Here is an 18,862-nt window from a genome sequence, read left to right as displayed (position 1 = left end):
AAGCAAAGAGAAACGACAGTCCATCATTACTTTAAGACATGAAGTAAAATGTCAAGAAGTTTCTTCAAGTGCAGTCGCAAAAACTATTAAGCGCTATGATGAAACTTGCTCTCATGAGGACCGCCACAGGAAAGGAAGAAACAGAGTTACCTCTGCTGCAGAGGATAAGCTCATTAGAGTTACCAGCCTCAGAAATTGCAGCCCAAATGTTTCACAGAGTTCAAGTAACAGACATCTCAACATCAACTGTTTAGAGAAGACTGCGTGAATCAGGCCTTCGTGGTCAAATTGCTAGAAAGAAACCACTACCAGGACAACAATACGAAGAAGAGACTTGCATGGGCCAAGAAACACGAGCAATGGACATTAGGCCGGTGGAAATCTGTCCTTTGGTCTGAGGAGTTCAAATTTGAGATTTTTGGTTCCATCTGCCGTGTCTTTGTGAGACGCAGAGTAGGTGAACGGATGATCTCCGCATGTGTGGTTCCCACGGTGAAGGAGGAGGAGGTGTGATGGTGTGGGGGTGCTTTGCTGGTGACACTGTCTGTGATTTATTTAGAATTCAAGGCACACTTAACCAGCATGTCTACCACAGCATTCTGCAGCGATTCGCAACCCCGCTTAGTGGGACTATCATTTGCTTTTCAACAGGACAATCACCCAAAACACACCTCCAGGCTTTAAGGCCAATTTGACCAAGAAGGAGAGTTATGGAATGCTGCATCAGATAACCTGGCCTGTGCAATCACCCAACCTCAACCCAACTGAAATGGTTTGGGATGAGTTGGACCGCATAATGAAGGAAAAGCAGCGAACAAGTGCTCAGCATACGTGGGAACTCCTTCAAGACTGTTGGAAAAGCTACTTTGGACAATCTAAAATATAAAACATATTTTGACTTGTTTAACACTTTTTTGGTTACTACATGATTCCATATGTGTTATTTCATAGTTTTTCTGTCTTCCCTATTATTCTACAATGTAGAAAAATAATAAAAATAAAGAAAAACCCTTAAATGAGTAGGTGTGTCCAAAGTTTTGACTGATACTGTATATTTCAAAGATATGTAAAACATGATGCGGTGACTGGCTATTTCTGTCAGTACTTTTTATATTTATTAACTCTTTATGTGATGATTTTATTTTTAGTAAGTTTAAATCATGAAAAAAGGGATATGAATGAAATAATATAGCTATGTATTTATATTTACATTTTGAACATTTTGTGCCATTTTGTGTGTGTCTGAATGTAGATTTTTAGGTGGCAACACCATGTTTTGAGATGACCGAATGTGAATATTTCTTTGCAACAGGAAATGAGGGTTGGGGTTAGAAAGTGTGTTAATGTTTCAATTTGGAGTCAGTCCTGTCAGCAGAAGCTTACCCACAGTGGTTATTAAATTTGTTAAAAGTCATTCTTCAGACTAAGCATTTATTTGGACATTGTGTGTTTTGTAGGAGAACCGAGTTGCATCAACGAGGCATGAAGCAGAGATTGTGCAGATTTGGTGATTAGGGCTCTGATCAAAAGTAGTACACTATAAAAGGAACAGAACCACATCAGAGAGTGTTTTATAGCCCTCTAGATTGAGAAAGTAAAATAAAATCTGCCTGAGAACTATCTTTCTCACAGCTCTTTTAGTCCTGAACATCATGCAGTCTGGCTTCTAAAGACACTTAGGCACGTACACACACGTTGTACAACTGATGTACAATTTTTGGCACAACGTTTGGAGAGTGCTTTGGAGACGGTAAAATAGTTTTGTGATAATTTTTGTGATTAAAAACTATTGTGTCACAAAAATATCCGTTAAATTATATCACATTCACAACCATTGTGAAATATGTTGTACAGCTACAGTTGAAGTCGGAAGTTTACATACACTTAGGTTGGAGTCATTAAAACTAGTTTTTAACCACTCCACAAATTTCTTGTTAACAAACTATAGTTATGGCAAGTCGGTTAGGACATCTACTTTGTGCATGACACAGGTCATTTTTTACAACTATTGTTTACAGACAGATTATTTCACTTATAATTCACTGTATCACAATTCCAGTGGGTCAGAAGTTTACATACACTAAGTTGACTGTGCCTTTAAACAACTTTAAAAATTCCAGAAATTATGTCATGGCTTTAGAAGCTTCTGATAGGCTAATTGACATCATTTGAGTCAATTGGAGGTGGACCTGTGGATGTATTTCAAGGCCTACCTTCAAACTCAGTGCCTCTTTGCTTGACATCATGGGAAAATCAAAAGAAATCAGCCAAGACCTCAGAAAAATAATTGTAGACCTCCAAAAGTCTGGTTCATCCTTGGGAGCAATTTCCAAACGCCTGAAGGTACCACGTTCATCTGTACAAACAATGGTACGCAAGTATAAACAACATGGGACCACACAGATGTCATACCGCTCAGGAAGGAGATGTGTTCTGTATCCTAGAGATGAACGTACTTTGGTGCGAAAATCAAATCAATCCCAGAACAACAGCAAAGGACCTTGTGAAGATGCTGGAGGAAATCGGTACAAAAGTATCTATATTCACAGTAAAACGAGTCCTAAATCGACATAACCCAAAAGGCCGCTCCAGCAAGGAAGAAGCCACTGCTTCAAAACCGCCATAAAAAAGACAGATTACGGTTTGCAACTGCACATGGGGACAAAGATCGTACTTTTTGGAGAAATGTCCTCTCATCTGATGAAACAAAAATAGAACTGTTTAGCCATAATAGCCATTGTTATGTTTGGAGGAAAAGGGGGAGGCTTGCAAGCCGAAGAACACCATCCCAACTGTGAAGCACGGGGATGGCAGCATCATGTTGTGGGGGTGCTTTGCTGCAGGAGGGACTGGTGCACTTCACAAAATAGATGGCATCGTGAGGAAGGAAAATTATGTGAAATAAATTGTTCTCTCTACTATTATTCTGACATTTCACATTCTTAAAATAAAGCGGTGATCCTAACTGAACTAACTGAAATTTTTATCATGAGGAAGGAAAATTATGTGGATATATTGAAGCAACATCTCAAGACATCAGTCAGGAAGTTAAAGCTTGGTCGCAAATGGGTCTTCCAAATGGACAATGACTCCAAGCATTCTTCCAAAGTTGTGGCAAAATGGCTTAAGGACAACAAAATCAAGGTATTGGAGTGGCCATCACAAAGCCCTGACCTCAATCCTATAGAACATTTGTGGGCAGAACTGAAAAAGTGTGCGAGCAAGGAGGCCTACAAACCTGACTCAGTTACACCAGCTCTGTCAGGAGGAATGGGCCAAAATTCACTCAACTTATTGTGGGAAGCTTGTGGAAGGCTACCTGAAACATTTGACCCAAGTTAAACAATTTAAAGGCAATGCTACCAAATACTAATTGAGTGTATGTAAACTTCTGGCCCACTGGGAATGTGATGAAATAAAAAAAATAAAAGCTGAAATAAATCTCTACTATTATTTCACATTCTTAAAATAAAGTGGTGATCGTAACTGACCTAAGACAGAGAATTTTTACCTAGGATTAAATGTCAGGAATTGTGAGAAACTGAGTTTAAATGGATTTGGCTAAGGTGTATGTAAACTTCCGGACTTCTGTGTTAAATGAGTCTGACAAACAGGATGTACTGTAGGCCTAGCCTATGTGCTGAGAGTGGTGCAGTACAGCAGAGTGAGGCAGCCTTTATTGGATCCTTATAAAATACTAAATACTTGTCCATGTGCAGTCTCAAATGGTATCCTAATCCCTATTTAGTGCACTACTTTATACCAGGGCCTATAGAGAATAGGGTGCCATTTTGGGTGCATCAATTGTCCTTTGCAGTCTGAGCCAATCTTTGCCCTCTCTTCACCCCAGGGGCGTGGGCCACATTCACCCTGGTGAGATTTAGCAAGTCCTTGTAGGTCTTAGCTCGGGCCCAACTCTCCTGACGGTGTCGATTTTTAGCTGCACGGTCTAACTGGCAGTCAGAATGCTGCCTGCCTGCAGGGTTCAGACAAAGAAAAAATGTGAGGATGTTAGATACATTCTCGGAGTGCTGAGTAATTGTTTACCGTGGTTACATTTTTAACCAGAGATATTTCGCCTCAGGACTCAACAGAGATGATACTGGAAGCATCTTCCTCTCTTACATACACTTCCACTAAGGGAGTTTAGGGTGAGAGGGAGTGTGGACAGTACGCAATACAGCAAGCATGTTACATCTCAGTGCTTGAGTCAAGCCCTCCCAACATTCCAGAATCCCACCCACCTCAACACACTGTTGGTGTTAGTGCACCTCTGTTAGTGAGGTGCACTGAAGTGGCGCTCATTTCCCTGTGTGTGTATGTGTGTGAGAGAGAGAGTTCTGCCTTGGTCGGTGAGCCCACCACTGTTTGTTCAGTGTCCCTGGGGGACATCGCATCTGTTGCCCAGAGCTCCTAGCATCCTCTCTCGTCTCACACCCACCCACGCTGCATAGCCCCTGTGCTTACTTACCTGTGCTTAACCAATTTATTGACAACCTAAAACGTTTATTTTCTGGAGTCTCTTAATCATTTGGGTATCAGTAGGCTGCATCCCACACATAAAAAATATATGTTCTGTCCTTAATGGAACCCTATTCCCTATATAGTGTACTACTTTTGAGCAAGGCCCATAGGGACTATATAGGGAGATATGCTGTACACACACACACACACACACACACACACACACACACACACACACAATGCCTTTGGAAAGTATTCAGACCCCTTGACTTTTTCCACATTTTGTTACGTTACAGCCTTATTCTAAAATTGATTAAATAGTTTTTTCCCCTCATCAATCTACACACAATACCCCATAATGACATGTTTGCTAATTTATTAAAAATTAAAAACTGAAATATTATATTTACATAAGTATTCAGACCCTTTACTCAGTACTTTGTTGAAGCACCTTTAGCAGCGGTTACAGCATTGAGTCTTCTTGGGTATGACGCTACAAGCTTGGCACACCTGTATTTGGGGAGTTTCTCCCATTCTTCTCTGCAGATCCTCTCAAGCTCTGTCAGGTTGGATGGGGAGCGTTGCTGAACAGCTATTTTCAGGTCTCTCCGGAGATGTTCGATCGGGTTCAAGTCCTGGCTGGGCCACTCAAGGACATTCAGAGACTTGTCCCGAAGCCACTCCTCCATTGTCTTGGCTGTGTGCTTAGGGTCGTTGTCCTGTTGGAAGTTGAACCTTTGTCCCAGTCTGAGGTCCTGAGCACTCTGGAGCAGGTTTTCATCAAGGATCTCTCTGTACTTTGCTCCGTTCATCTTTGCCTCGATCCTGACTAGTCTCCCAGTCCCTGCCGCTGAAAACCATTCCCGCAGCATGATGCTGCCACCACCATGCTTCACTGTAGGGATTAGAGGTCGACCGATTATGATTTTTTCAATGCCGATACCGATTATTGAAGGACCCAAAAAGCCGATACCGATTTAATCGGCCGATATAAAATAAAATAAAAAAAATACAAACATGTTTTTATTTATTAGTAATAATGTCAATTACAACAATACTGAATGAACACTTTTATTTTAACTTAATATAATACATCAATCAAATCAATTTAGCCTCAAATAAATAATGAAACATGTTCAATTTGGTTTAAATAATGCAAAAACAAAGTGTTGGAGAAGAAAGTAAAAGTGCAATATGTGCCATTGTCACAATCGTCTTGAGGAGAATGAGTGGACCAAGGCGCAGCGTGTGAAAAATACAGCCTCTTTTATTGGAAGACGAAAAACGAACGAAAACAAAACAACAAACATGAAGCTATTAAAGACTAAGTGCACACATGCAACATAGAACATAGACAATTACCCACAAACACCTAAAGCCTATGGGTGCCTTAAATATGGCTCCCAATCAGAGACAACAATAAACAGCTGTCTCTGATTGAGAACCAAACCAGGCAACCATAGACTTTCCTAAACACCTACACTGAACACAACCCCATACATTCTACAAAACCCCTAAACAATACACACACCCTAGACAAAACACACAAACATCCCCCATGTCACACCCTGACCTAACTAAACTAATAAAGAAAATCAATATAACAAAGGCCAGGGTGTGACAGCCATGTAAGGAAGCTAACGTTTAAGTTCTGGTTGCTGCGGAAAAGAAGGAGGTCAAATGGGGGATGAGTGTAACCGATCTGAAAATGGTTAGCGGTGGTGCGCGCTAATAGCGTTTCAATCGGGTGACGTAACTCTGAAGTAGTTGTTCCCCTTACGCTGCAAGGGCCGCGGCGTTTGTGGCGCGATGGGTAACGATGCTTCGTGAATGTGGTTGATGTGTGCAGAGGGTCCCTGGTTCAAGCCCAGGTTGGGGCGAGGAGAGGGACGGAAGCTATACTGTTTCATAGGCACTTTAGTATTGCCAGTGTAACAGTATAGCTTCTGTCCCTCTCCTCGCCCCTACCTGGGCTCGAACCAGGAACACATCGACAACAGCCACCCTCGAAGCATCGTTACCCATCGCTCCACAAAAGCCGCGGCCCTTGCAGAGCAAGGGGAACAACTACTCCAAGTCTCAGAGCGAGTGACGTCACCGATTGAAACGCTATTAGCACGCACCCCGCTAACTAGCTAGCCATTTCACATCGGTTACACCAGCCTAATCTCGGGAGTTGATAGGCTTGAAGTCATAAACAGCTCAATGCTTGAAGCATTGAGAAGAGTTGCTGGCAAAACGCACGAAAGTGCTGTTTGAATGAATACGTACGAGCCTGCTGCTGCCTACCATCACACAGTCAGACTGCTCTTATCAAATATCAAATCATAGACTTAATTATAACATAATAACACACAGAAATACGAGCCTTAGGTCATTAATACGGTCGAATCCGGAAACTATCTCGAAAACAAAACATTTATTCTTTCAGTGAAATACGGAACCGTTCCGTATTTTATCTAAGGGGTGGCATCCATCAGTCTAAATATTCCTGTTACATTGCACAACCTTCAATGTTATGTCATAATTACGTAAAATTCTGGCAAATTAGTTCGCAATGAGCCAGGCGGCCCAAACTGTTGCATATACCCTGACTCTGCGTGCAATGAACGCAAGAGAAGTGACACAATTTCACCTGGTTAATATTGCCTGCTAACCTGGATTTCTTTTAGCTAAATATGCAGGTTTAAAAATACATACTTCTGTGTATTGATTTTAAGAAAGGCATTGATGTTTATGGTTAGGTACACGTTGGAGCAACGACAGTCCTTTTTCGCGAATGCGCACTGCATCTATGCAACGCAGGACACGCTAGATAAACTAGTAATATCATCAACCATAACTAGTGATTATGATTGATTGATTGATTGTTTTTTTATAAGATAAGTTTAATAGTAGCTAGCAACTTACCTTGGCTTCTTACTGCATTCCTGTAACAGGCAGGCTCCTCGTGAGGCAGGTGGTTAGAGCATTGGACTAGTTAACCGTAAGGTTGCAAGATTGAATCCCTGAGCTGACAAGGTAAAAATCTGTCGTTCTGCCCCTGAACAAGGCAGTTAACCCACCGTTCCTAGGCCGTCATTGAAAATAAGAATGTGTTCTTAACTGACTTGCCTAGTTAAATATAGGTGTAAAAAAAAATAATAATAATAATAGGCAAAATCGCCGCCCAAAATTAGCGATTTCCGATTGTTATGAAAACTTGAAATCGGCCCTAATTAATCGGTCATACCGATTAATCGGTCGACCTCTAGTAGGGATGGTGTCAGGTTTTCTCCAGACTTGATGCTTGGCATTCAGGCCAAAGAGATCAATCTTGGTTTCATCAGACCAGAGAATCTTGTTTTTCATGGTCTGAGAGTCTTTGGGTGCCTTTTGGCAAACTCCAAGCGGGCTGTCATGTGCCTTTTACTGAAGAGTGGCTTCCGTCTAGCCACTCTACCATAAAGGCCTGATTGGTGGAGGGCTGCAGAGATGGTTGTCCTTCTGGAAGGTTCTCCCATCTCCACAGAAGTTGTAGAAACATCTCAAGGATGATCAATGGAAAGAGGATGCACCTGAGCTCAATTTTGAGTCTCATAGAAAAGGGTCTGAATACTTATGTAAATAAGGTATCTGTTTTTTATTTCTAATACATTTGCAAAAATGTCTAAAACCCTGGTTTCGCTTTGTCGTTATGGGGTATTGTGTGTAGATTGATGAGGGAAAATGTATTTAATCAATTTTAGAATAAGGCTGTAACGTAACAAAATGTGGAAAAAGTCAAGGGGTCTGAATACTGAAAAATAAATATAAACGGAACACAAACAATTAGTTCATATAAATAAATCTGTCAATTGAAATAAATTAGGCCCTAATCTATGGATTTCACATGACTTGGAATACAGATATGCATCTGTTGGTCACATGTCACTTAAAAAAAGGTAGGGGCATGGATCAGAAAACCAGTCAATATTTGGTGTGACCACCATTTGCCTCATGCAGAGCAGCATCTCCTTCTCATAGAGTTAATTGGGCTGTTGATTTGAGCCTGTGGAATGTTGTCCCACTCATCTTCAATAGCTGTGCCAAGTTGCTGTATAATGGTGGGAACTGGAACATGCTGTTGTACAAGTCAATCCAGAGCATCCCAAACATGCTCAACGGGTGACATGTCTGGTGAGTATGCATTCCCTGGAAGAACTGGGACATTTTCATCTTCCAGTAATTGTGTACAGATCTTTGCAACATGGGGCCATGCATTATCATGCTGAAACATGGGGCCGTGCATTATTATGCTGAAACATGAGGTGATGGAGGCGGATGAATGGCACAATAGGCCTCAGGATCTTGTCACGGTATCTCTGTGCATTCAAATTTCCATTGATAAAATGCAATTGTGTTCATTGTTTGTAGATTATGCCTGCCTATACCATAACCCCACCACCATCATGGGGCACTCTGTTCACAAGGTTGACATCAGCAAACTGCTCATGAACACGCCGCCATACACGTGGTCTGCGGTTATGAAGCCGGTTTGACATACCGCCAAATTCTCTAAAACAAGGTTGGAGGTGGCTTATGGTAGAGAAATGAACATTTAATTCTCTGTCAACAGCTCTGGTGGACATTCCTTCAGTCAGTATGCCAATTGCACGCTCTCTCAAAACTTGAAACATTTGTGTTGTGTGACAAAACTGCACATTTTAGAGTGACATTTTATTGTCCCCAGCACAAGGTGCACCTGTGTAATAATCATGCTGTTTAATCTGCTTCTTTTTATGCCACACCTGTCAGGTGGATGGATTATATTGGCAAAGGAGAAATGCTCACAAGGATATAAAAAAATGTATGCACAATATTTTTGAGAAATAAGCTTTTTTTATTTTTTATTTTTTTATTTCAGTGCATGAAACAAGTGACCAACACTTTACATGCTGCATTTATATTTTTGTTCAGTATATATTATATACACCCTTGCCTAGAAGTTTGGTGAATAAGCCAAGTCTTTTCAGCCTGGGTCAAATTAACTTTTGCTTTCTTTTTGGCCTCCTTCCGTTCTGTTTTTTTTCTCTCACCATAATAACCATCCTATCAAACGCCAGGCAGAGTCTAGCAAGCGTTGGCAAGCAGGGGCGGACTGGAACCAGAAATCGCCCCTGGCATTTCTAACACACTGGACAATTTCTTTCCTTGAGGCCCCTATTATTAGCCAGATAATGATCATTTAGCACAAAAAACAAACAAGTCAGGCAGGCCCACTGGGCTAAAAATGGACCAGCCAACCTGGCATTTGCACGAAATACCAGATGGTCAGTCCAACCCTGAATGTAGATCACTCAGAAACTGGGGTTGACATTTGGCTCTGTTGAACAATGACTTCCTTGTTCGTAAGAAATTACATGACTTTCGTCCCCGGGCACCCCAAAGGATGTTTTGGAATACGCTAAATTTGATGTGTGATCCTATTGAGGTCAGGCTTATGTAAGTGTGACATTTTAGCATCATTCAACCAGTTGGTTATACAGTTGCTATATTGATGTCAAGATCCAACAAAAGATCCAGGAAAAATAAAAGATCCAAATGAGTTTGTTTTAAAGCAAGGCAATGCTTTAAACATTCTATGATTAGAAAATGTCAGAAGTGTATATGTCGGGTCAGCAGGGTAGTTTGGAGCCAGATCTGTTTTCCCTCAGTGTATATTAGCAGGGAGTGGCTGTCAGCTGAAGAGGTTATATATGTGCACTCCCACCCCTCTACTGGAGTCTGGAGGCATGGTGTGTGTGCATGTGTGCGTGAGTGTGTGTATCGAAGTTCATTCAGTTTACCTCAGCCTCACTCTCCTCCCAGCACCTCCCTCTCTCTCCCCTTCCACCAATCTCTTGGCTCTCTCTCAGCTGTCTCCATAGCGGGCCAGGGCCACCCTTGGCTCGCAGTGTGGTGTCACCCTAGAACTCCCAGCCAAACAGTCTTCTACTACACACACACACACACATTATAATGCCTTCTACACCCACAGCCTCAACAGGTGCTATGCGCCACAGGAAGTTTGTGGCACCTTATTTGGGGAGGACTAGCTCGTGGTAATGGCATAACGGAATTAGTGGAATGGTATCCAATACACCAAACACATGGTTTCCATGGTTTCCATGTGTTTGATGCCATTCCATTAACACCGTTACAGCCATTAATATGAGCTGTCCTCCCCTCAATAGCCTCTACTGCTATGCGTTGCCTTAGAACAACACAATCTACAGAATGAAGAGAACTCGCTGTGTGTACAAGATGAGACTGGATTGTTCTGGCCTCATCTGTAACAGTGAAAAGAAAGGTGCACAGTGATATGAAGAGGTGTGTGTGTGTGAGAGAGTTAACACTACATAGTCCAACCCCTGCAGAAACAGATCCCGATAAGAGTGTATAAAACTGAAAGCGACTGCTTGGAGATTGTTTTATGTTCTATCCCAAATTGAACTCATCTCAACCCAAGCTACACCCTTTCAGATGACATCATTATTTCCCCCACGACAAGACTTGTCTAGTTATTTTGGAATGGATATCTATGATGTTTTCCTGTGAATACGTGTGTCTGTGTGAACAAAGTCTTCTTTGTGAATTGTCAAATTGATGTGAAAGCATAAAATTCACACCAATACAATTTCATACAAGGCAGGGAAACACGTTCATTGCTTTAATACTTTGATTGCCATTATCATTGTAAGGAAATCACAAATCAGGAAGGACCCTTAGAATCTTATAGAAATGGGTGGTCTAATATTTTCTGCAGTGATTTGTCTTAAAATGTGTAGAGAAAGAAAGCTGTCAGACACCTGAATGGATGTCCACTGAACAACAACTTCATTCTCTTTGGTTGCCACATAGATTGAGACAATGTTTCTTTCTGTTTGCTTAATACAATCTCCAGGGAGCCAGCAGGAAGTGAGAAAAAGCTTTGTCTGTTGCCTCCATCTCAGACTGACTGACTGATTCTCTCTCAACCCTCAAAGATCCCTACAACATAGTTTCTCTGAATAATTCTTTCTGGATTTTCTTAGTTATAGAAGTGGTGCTCGTTTTCTGTTGTTCACTTTACTATCAGATGGAACAAAGCCCTTTGGACCTGTATGTGGCATGTGCTCAAGCCTGGACAGCACGGAGTGAAATACAAAGGCACTTTTTGGGGTTAATATACATCCACAACAAAGGGGGTGAAGCTCCCTACTTCAGAGGCCCCGCCCTGAAATTCTTTATCGGGAGCCTGTTTACAACCTTAACGCATTGGAGTCATTGGGTTCCTTGGGTTCGCCCGTTGGGGGAGGGGAAAGGAGGAGGTAGAGTGGGGTGCAAATTCAGAGACCGGAGAAAAGGAAAACGGCACAGCAAAACAATAAGAGGCATTAAATGTATAAACAAAGCTGAAATATACATATCATGTATATTATGACTTGAGTAATTTGCACATCTCTCATAGTGTTTCGGCCATCAAACGCCCTTTGTTGGTATTTCCTATTCTTCGACTATTCTGTGATACTGAAATAGTTCCATACACTGTTTTGTGATCCTGTTTGATCAGACACATACTTTGATGAATTTAAAACATCGTGAGATTGTTTTTGTTTACTATGGATACTGGTGCAACTGTTCAAAATTCTTCATAGTCTATAGATGCATTTCCAAACAATGAAGCTCCATCTATATTTTGACCCCCCCCCCCCTCATAGTTTTTTTTCTTCCCATAGTTCAGAAGAAAATGACACATATTATCATATACCATAATTACACTATCTTATTACTGTTTCTCTAAAATAAATCTCAAATTAATTTGAGAATCCTGACTGATTAACATTTATGTACACTTATTCACTGAGTAACAAGTATTTATTCCACCAGTTATTACACGGTAATTACATTCATCTATAATAAAAACAAAGGCGCAATAAATTGTTTCACATAAAAACAGTGCTAAATTCTTTATTTTCGAAGCTCACGTAGCCTATATTCGACAGTTTTTCTATCCATTTCTTTGTGTACCCCATTTTGCGCAAACCCGCTTGGCGCGCGCTCCCCTGGCAAAGCAAGCCAGACGCGTGCAAGTATCTCACGATTTCGCCTGTTCGCTGTTTCAACCTTTCCTCTAGTTCTCGAGCACGGAGTTCACTGGGTTTACTCTGACACCGCTGACTCCACCGTCACGCCCTCCAACAGCCACGCACCCTCTTTCCTCCAATAGGCCCACAATCACGTACTGATCACGCGCTGCCTGCGCTCTGATTGGACGGCGTCCGCTACACCTTTGTTTTTGATTGGTAACATGTTACCACCAGCCAGTCTATTACGAATTTTGTTTCTGTTTTTTTTCGTCTCTGCTTTTGATTCACTCAGCTGAGGCCAGTCCGCTGTTGGCAGCGGCAATACTTGTGTGCTCATGTCTCATTGAGTGAATCGCATTGCTAGTATCTCTATTGTTATTTTTACTCGTACTTTCCTATGCTGACTTTTACACCACCCCTGATTTCAGAGCAACCTTGTCGGGTAAGTTGATGGATTTTTACTTTAAATTGGCTAATTAACTAACGGCATTAAGTTGTTGTCTTCAGGTATTTATAACAAAGCCCATCAAAATACCGATGACTGCCATAGACGTATTACAGTATTATAACATGCAATGATTAAAGCATGCAGCCCAAGTTGACCGTGGAGTTTTTTCGCTCAGGGAGCCTGGTTTATTTGAGGTCAGATTGAAACTAATGTATCCCTGCCCAACAGCCACTGTATCAACTGTGTGGTCACATATTGCTACATTGTATCTGCTCTATATCACTGCATTGTTACATTGTATTACTTTGTAATTAGATTGTTCGTTATGTGATGGTATTACGTTACCGTTGCCCCTAGTAGCCAAATGTACACCTATTTCTGCATTTTATTGTGCTCAATTAGGCTAATGTGACTGTTTTGGCGTATTGCTATGGGGCTTTTGTTCCTGTGAGCTTGGTTGAACATATTGGTCATAAGTAGACAACTGATTGATTGACTAATTGCTTGTATCTGATTTTATAATCTATGTTGGATGAAGGTTGAATTTGGATTACAAAGTGCTTCCATTGGTATCAACAAAACAAAGTGACTGGCTATTAATGTTGGGGAGTGTCCTCAGTCCTCAAGAGCAGTTAAATGGGGGGGGGGGGGGGGGGGGGGGGGATTCTCAACTTAACCCAAGACTTCCCGTGCACCATAGTTTACAGTGGTGTATGTCACTCACAGGTCTATTTTTGGTGATGGGAGGTTCCTCCTGCCTCCCAAATCCAATGTTATGTGAGCTACTGGGAGCTGGTAGGGTTGGGTGCACCCACCTGCTCAAATGGCTGCACAACGCTGCAGTGGGGCCCCTCTCCTGTTCTGTCTCTCCAAGCCTCTGAGGCAGCTAGCAGCCGCACTGTGCATTCAGCAACTGAGTATTCTTCAAGATGTGCAACTTAGCGTTCAGCAGATGCCAGCCCACTGCACTACATGCACATCTAGGAGAATAGTCAACCCCTGTTCATTGACTACTGTCTATGTGGCGTTTCCACCATTTTGAGGCTTCAATGGTTCATGACTTGGGACTCAAAACAGTCTGATGTTTCTCCCTTGGTCCATTATTGTTCAATGAACCTTGGTAATGAGATGCTTATATGATCTTTGAGGGAACCATTGCAGTAGTAGGACTAGAGATATTTAGTGAGATACTGTAGATGTCAGTGTTGGAAGAGTCAGCAACCATCAGAAGTTATTGAGCTGTCATGGTGATAAGAAACGGACTGGCAGTTCGGAAAAATGCCAGACGGGCTGGTCCATCTTTAGCCTATTGGGACAGTCTAAATAAAATGATTTATTTGGCTAATAATGGGGGCCCTGAGAAGAAAAAAAGGGATGGTCCATGTCAGAAATGCCCAGGCCGATTTCTGGTCCCAATCTGTCCCTGATGGAGGTTAACGGTGTGGCCTCCCTCTGTCCGATCTACTGGCCCATAGGGCTTTGGTCAAAAGTAGTGCACTATATAGGGAATAGGGTTCCATTTGGGACATATAATGTGATGTAATGGTGATTGACTTTGCATCTTCCCAGTGGCCTCCCTCCCTCCCTCAGGCTGATGTAATGGACATCAGGGTGATGATGATGGAGAGGAACAGGCACGACAGTGAGCAGTCCTGCTGCAGCACCTTCCAGTACCATGACCTGGAGGCCGCCGAGGCACTTGTCAGCATGAGCTCCTGGGGTCAAAGGTCATCAAACGACAAGCCACGCCCCCTGACCCCTACCTCGGACTCCTGCGACTCTCTCCTCCTGCACCCTGAGATCATCGAGTCCCCCAAGGACCCGATCGCACTCTCATCGCTGGTATGTGGAATCTCATTATGTAGGCTACTGTGTTTAAAATGTATACTGGAAGATCACGTTTTATGCTAACGTAGCCTAGTAGCCTGAATTCAGAAAAAAACAATTTACCCCTTTTTTTTTGTCATATCCAATTGATAGTTACAGTCTTGTCCCATTGCTGCAACTCCCATACGGACTCGGGAGAGGCGAAGGTCGTCCTCCGAAACACAACCTCACCAATCCGCAGTGCTTCTTGACACAATGCACGCTTAACCTGAAAGCCAGCCGCACCATTGTGTCGGAGAAAACACCGTACACCTGGCGACCATGTCAGTGTGCATGCGCCCGACCCGCCACAGGAGTCGCTAGAGTGCGATGGGACAAGGTCATCCCGGCTGGTCAAACCCTCCCCTAACCCGGACAACGCTGGGCCAATTGTGCATCGCCTCATGGGTCTCTAGACCGCTGCGCCACTCGGGAGGCCCCCAAAACTAATTTGAATCAATCAAAACTACAATAAGCTTTTTTTATTTTATTAAATTGGTTTGTTTCACATTTGACAGTTTACATGTTTAATTCCTGTTTCTCTTTCTTTTTCCCAGTGCATGACCCCCCCTCACAGCCCCAGCTTTACCGAGACCGCTACCACAACATCTGTCCTCACCACCTCATTGGCCAGCTCAGGCCCCAGACCAGTCTTAACCCGGCCTAGACTCTGTGCAGGTCTTCCCTGCGAAAATGCCCTTCTCCTGGACCAACGACCTGGTACGGTCCCCATCTTCAAGAGCTCTGGAGCTCCAGAGCTGCCCAGCAGAGCCATGGTGACCAGCGTCATCCGGCACACTGCTGACAGGGCCCTCACACAGCCCAGCAACAACATTCCACCTCAGTCCCTCGTAGGGCAGCACACAGACTCCAACTCCAACAGAAACCCTACTGCAACCCTTCTGGCTGAGGCCGTTCCTATGCAGACTGAACCACAGAGCTGCAGCACTGGTCTGGGTGTTAAGGTAGAGAAGGATCAGGGCAGTCCATCCTTACCTGACAGCAGCACAGGCCCCTCTACTACTCCCACCCAAAGGTCCCCATCCCAGCCCACCGCCACCTCCCGGTCCACCGCTCCCTCCCGGTCCTCACCCCCCATTCCCAGCTCCCAGGTCCTCTGCCAGGTGTTTCCAGTCAACGGGCGGACAGGGATGATCTCTGCATTCGTCCAGGCAGGCCCAGTCCAGATGACCCAGGGGGGGGGCAAGCCCATACTACCCCAGTCACCCTCCTTCACCCAGTCGCTGCAGCTGGTGGGCTCCTCAGTGACTCAGGGGACAGTGATGTTTGTGGTTCCCCAGCCCCCCGTGTCCCAGGCTCCGTTGTGCGCACAGACTGTAATGACCCTGGGTAACACAAAGCTCCTGCCCCTGGCCCCAGCTCCAGTTTACATGCCCTCTGGGCAGAGCAGCAATGCCACACAAGCAGACTTCTCTCGCAGACGGAACTACGTCTGCAACTTCCCCGGCTGTAAGAAGACCTACTTCAAAAGTTCCCACCTCAAGGCTCATCTCAGAACTCACACTGGTAGATACCCACTCAATACGACACTGAGTATTCTACCCAATGGCAATTAGATGAATGATCATGTTGAATATGTAGTGTGTTATCTTCCACTGATGTACTTATGCTTTCCATTTCTACCCTCCTGACCAGGTGAGAAACCATTCAGCTGCCACTGGGAGGGCTGCGACAAGAAGTTTGCCCGCTCCGACGAGCTCTCCCGCCACAGGCGAACACACACCGGTGAGAAGAAGTTTGTGTGTAACGTGTGCGATCGGCGCTTCATGCGCAGCGACCACTTGACCAAGCATGCTCGCCGACACATGACCTCCAAGAGGACCTCCACTTGGCCGGCTGAAGTCCGCGACCTCCACAAGATGACGGTATCTAAGGGCCCATCGAGTGGCTCCAAACTTCCTCTCAGTGTGCTGGTCCCTTCCCTCAATTAGCTGGGGCTCCCAGGCCGTACGGTCATCTCAGGACAATATCCCACCACCGACCACACAAGACCAAGGAGAAAATGAAACAAAACCATAGGCTGCTACACATTCATGGACAGAAACAAACTGACCTTGCACTGGATTTTTTAATTATACTTGTTTTGTACTTCCTTGATCTCTATATGTAATTATGTTTACTCATGTAATATGTATACAGTATGTAATGTTTAGCAAAATGTATGCACTCTTTTTGCCAAAGCCTTTGCGTTGTGCTTACAGTATCTGTTACTATTGGTCTCTGTGATTGTAAATATGTATATATGAATATCTATATATATGATTGTTATGTGTATTCCAATCTGCATGTATTGACAAGACGTCAATATATGTTATTGATATTTTTAAATATGTCAGTGGACAGTATTCCTCACTGTGATACTACCTACTTTCTTGCTTTGCATATTATTTAATAAACATTTGTTTTAAAAAGTGCTGTTTTTGATAGCTTGATCGTTTTGTTTTAGTTTTATTACAGATACAGTATAACCAGTATAAATACCTCATATTTCTTAATAAAATACTAAATACTTTATAAAGCTTCTCCATACTAATAATGAGTAATCAATGTACGAATGAATTCTATAGATATGGTCACGCTGAGAAAAGTGCTGTCCCTATGTGTAGTTTTACTAGCTTTCAATGTAGGCAATGGTCATTATGAGTCCCATTGTTTTTTTCATAATAAAATACATGACTAAACTTGGTTGTATGGTCTATATTTTCTCAATAACTTAAGATGAAACACCCAAAGCTATTTCTCAATCTCATCCATAGAGATTAGAGGTCGAACGATTATGATTTTTCAACGCCAATACCGATTATTGGAGGACCAAAAAAAGCCGATACCGATTAATCGGCCGATTTTATTTATTTGTAATAATGCCAATTACAACAATACTGAATGAACACTTATTTTAACTTAATATAATACATCAATAAAATCAATTTAGCCTCAAATAAATAATGAAACCTGTTCAATTTGGTTTAAATAATGCAAAAACAAAGTGTTGGAGAAGAAAGTAAAAGTGCAATATGTGCCATGTAAGAAAGCTAACGTTTAAGTTACTTGCTCAGAACATGAGAACATATGAAAGCTGGTGGTTCCTTTTAACATGAGTCTTCAATATTCCCAGGTAAGAAGTTTTAGGTTGTAGCAATTATAGGAATTATAGGACTATTTCTCTCTATACGATTTGTATTTCATATGCCTTTGACTATTGGATGTTCTTATAGGCACTTTAGTATTGCCAGTGTAACAGTAGGGCTTCCGTCCCTCTCCTCGCCCCTACCTGGGCTCGAACCAGGAACACATCGACAACAACCACCCTCGAAGCAGCGTTACCCATGCAGAGCAAGGGGAATAACTACTCCAAGTCTCAGAGCGAGTGACGTTTGAAACGCTAAAAGCACGCACCCCGCTAACTAGCTAGCCATTTCACATCGGTTACACCAGCCTAATCTCGGGAGTTGATAGGCTTGAAGTCATAAACAGCGCAATAGTTGAAGCATTGCGAAGAGCTCCTGGCAAAACGCACAAAATTTCTGTTTGAATGAATGCTTACAAGCCTGCTGGTGCCTACCATCGCTCAGTCAGACTGCTCTATCAAATCATAGACTTAATTATAACATAATAACACACAGAAATACGAGCCTTAGGTCATTAATATGGTAGAATCCGAGAACTATCATCTCGAAAACAAAACATTTATTCTTTCAGTGAAATAAGGAACCATTCCGTAATTTTATCTAATGGGTGGCATCCATAAGTCTAAATATTCCTGTTACATTGCAGAACCTTCAATGTTATGTCATAATTACGTAAAATTCTGGCAAATTAGTTCGCAATGAGCCAGGCGGCCCAAACTGTTGCATATACCTTGACTGTGCGTGCAATAAACGCAAGAGAAGTGACACAATTTCACCTGGTTAATATTGCCTGCTAACCTGGATTTCTGTTAGCTAAATATGCAAGTTTAAAAATATATACTTCTGTGTATTGATTTTAAGAAAGG

The 18,862-nt window shown here is 42.7% G+C and overlaps 1 protein-coding gene across 1 annotated transcript; it reads left to right on the top strand.

Annotated features, from left to right (window-relative positions):
• The first annotated feature begins 12,790 nt into the window (after positions 1-12,790).
• Positions 12,791-17,549, top strand: LOC129817632 (Krueppel-like factor 11). The gene is made up of 4 exons (XM_055873066.1): positions 12,791-12,975; positions 14,551-14,823; positions 15,405-16,374; positions 16,504-17,549. Exons 1-4 carry the CDS (start codon positions 12,931-12,933, stop codon positions 16,797-16,799), a joined length of 1,584 nt encoding a protein of 527 aa, XP_055729041.1. The 5' UTR covers positions 12,791-12,930; the 3' UTR covers positions 16,800-17,549.
• Positions 17,550-18,862: the final 1,313 nt, after the last annotated feature.

The sequence above is a fragment of the Salvelinus fontinalis genome, chromosome 20 (genome assembly GCF_029448725.1).
Source record: "Salvelinus fontinalis isolate EN_2023a chromosome 20, ASM2944872v1, whole genome shotgun sequence".
Taxonomy (NCBI): Eukaryota; Metazoa; Chordata; class Actinopteri; order Salmoniformes; family Salmonidae; genus Salvelinus; species Salvelinus fontinalis.
This window is presented reverse-complemented; position numbering and strand designations above follow the sequence as displayed.

Coding starts and splice junctions, on each gene's coding strand:
- LOC129817632 (XM_055873066.1), top strand. CDS start 12,931: ATGCTGACTTTTACACCACCCCTGATTTCAGAGCAACCTTGTCGG. Junction 12,976..14,550: donor TTTCAGAGCAACCTTGTCGG/GTAAGTTGATGG, acceptor GCATCTTCCCAG/TGGCCTCCCTCCCTCCCTCA. Junction 14,824..15,404: donor CGATCGCACTCTCATCGCTG/GTATGTGGAATC, acceptor TCTTTTTCCCAG/TGCATGACCCCCCCTCACAG.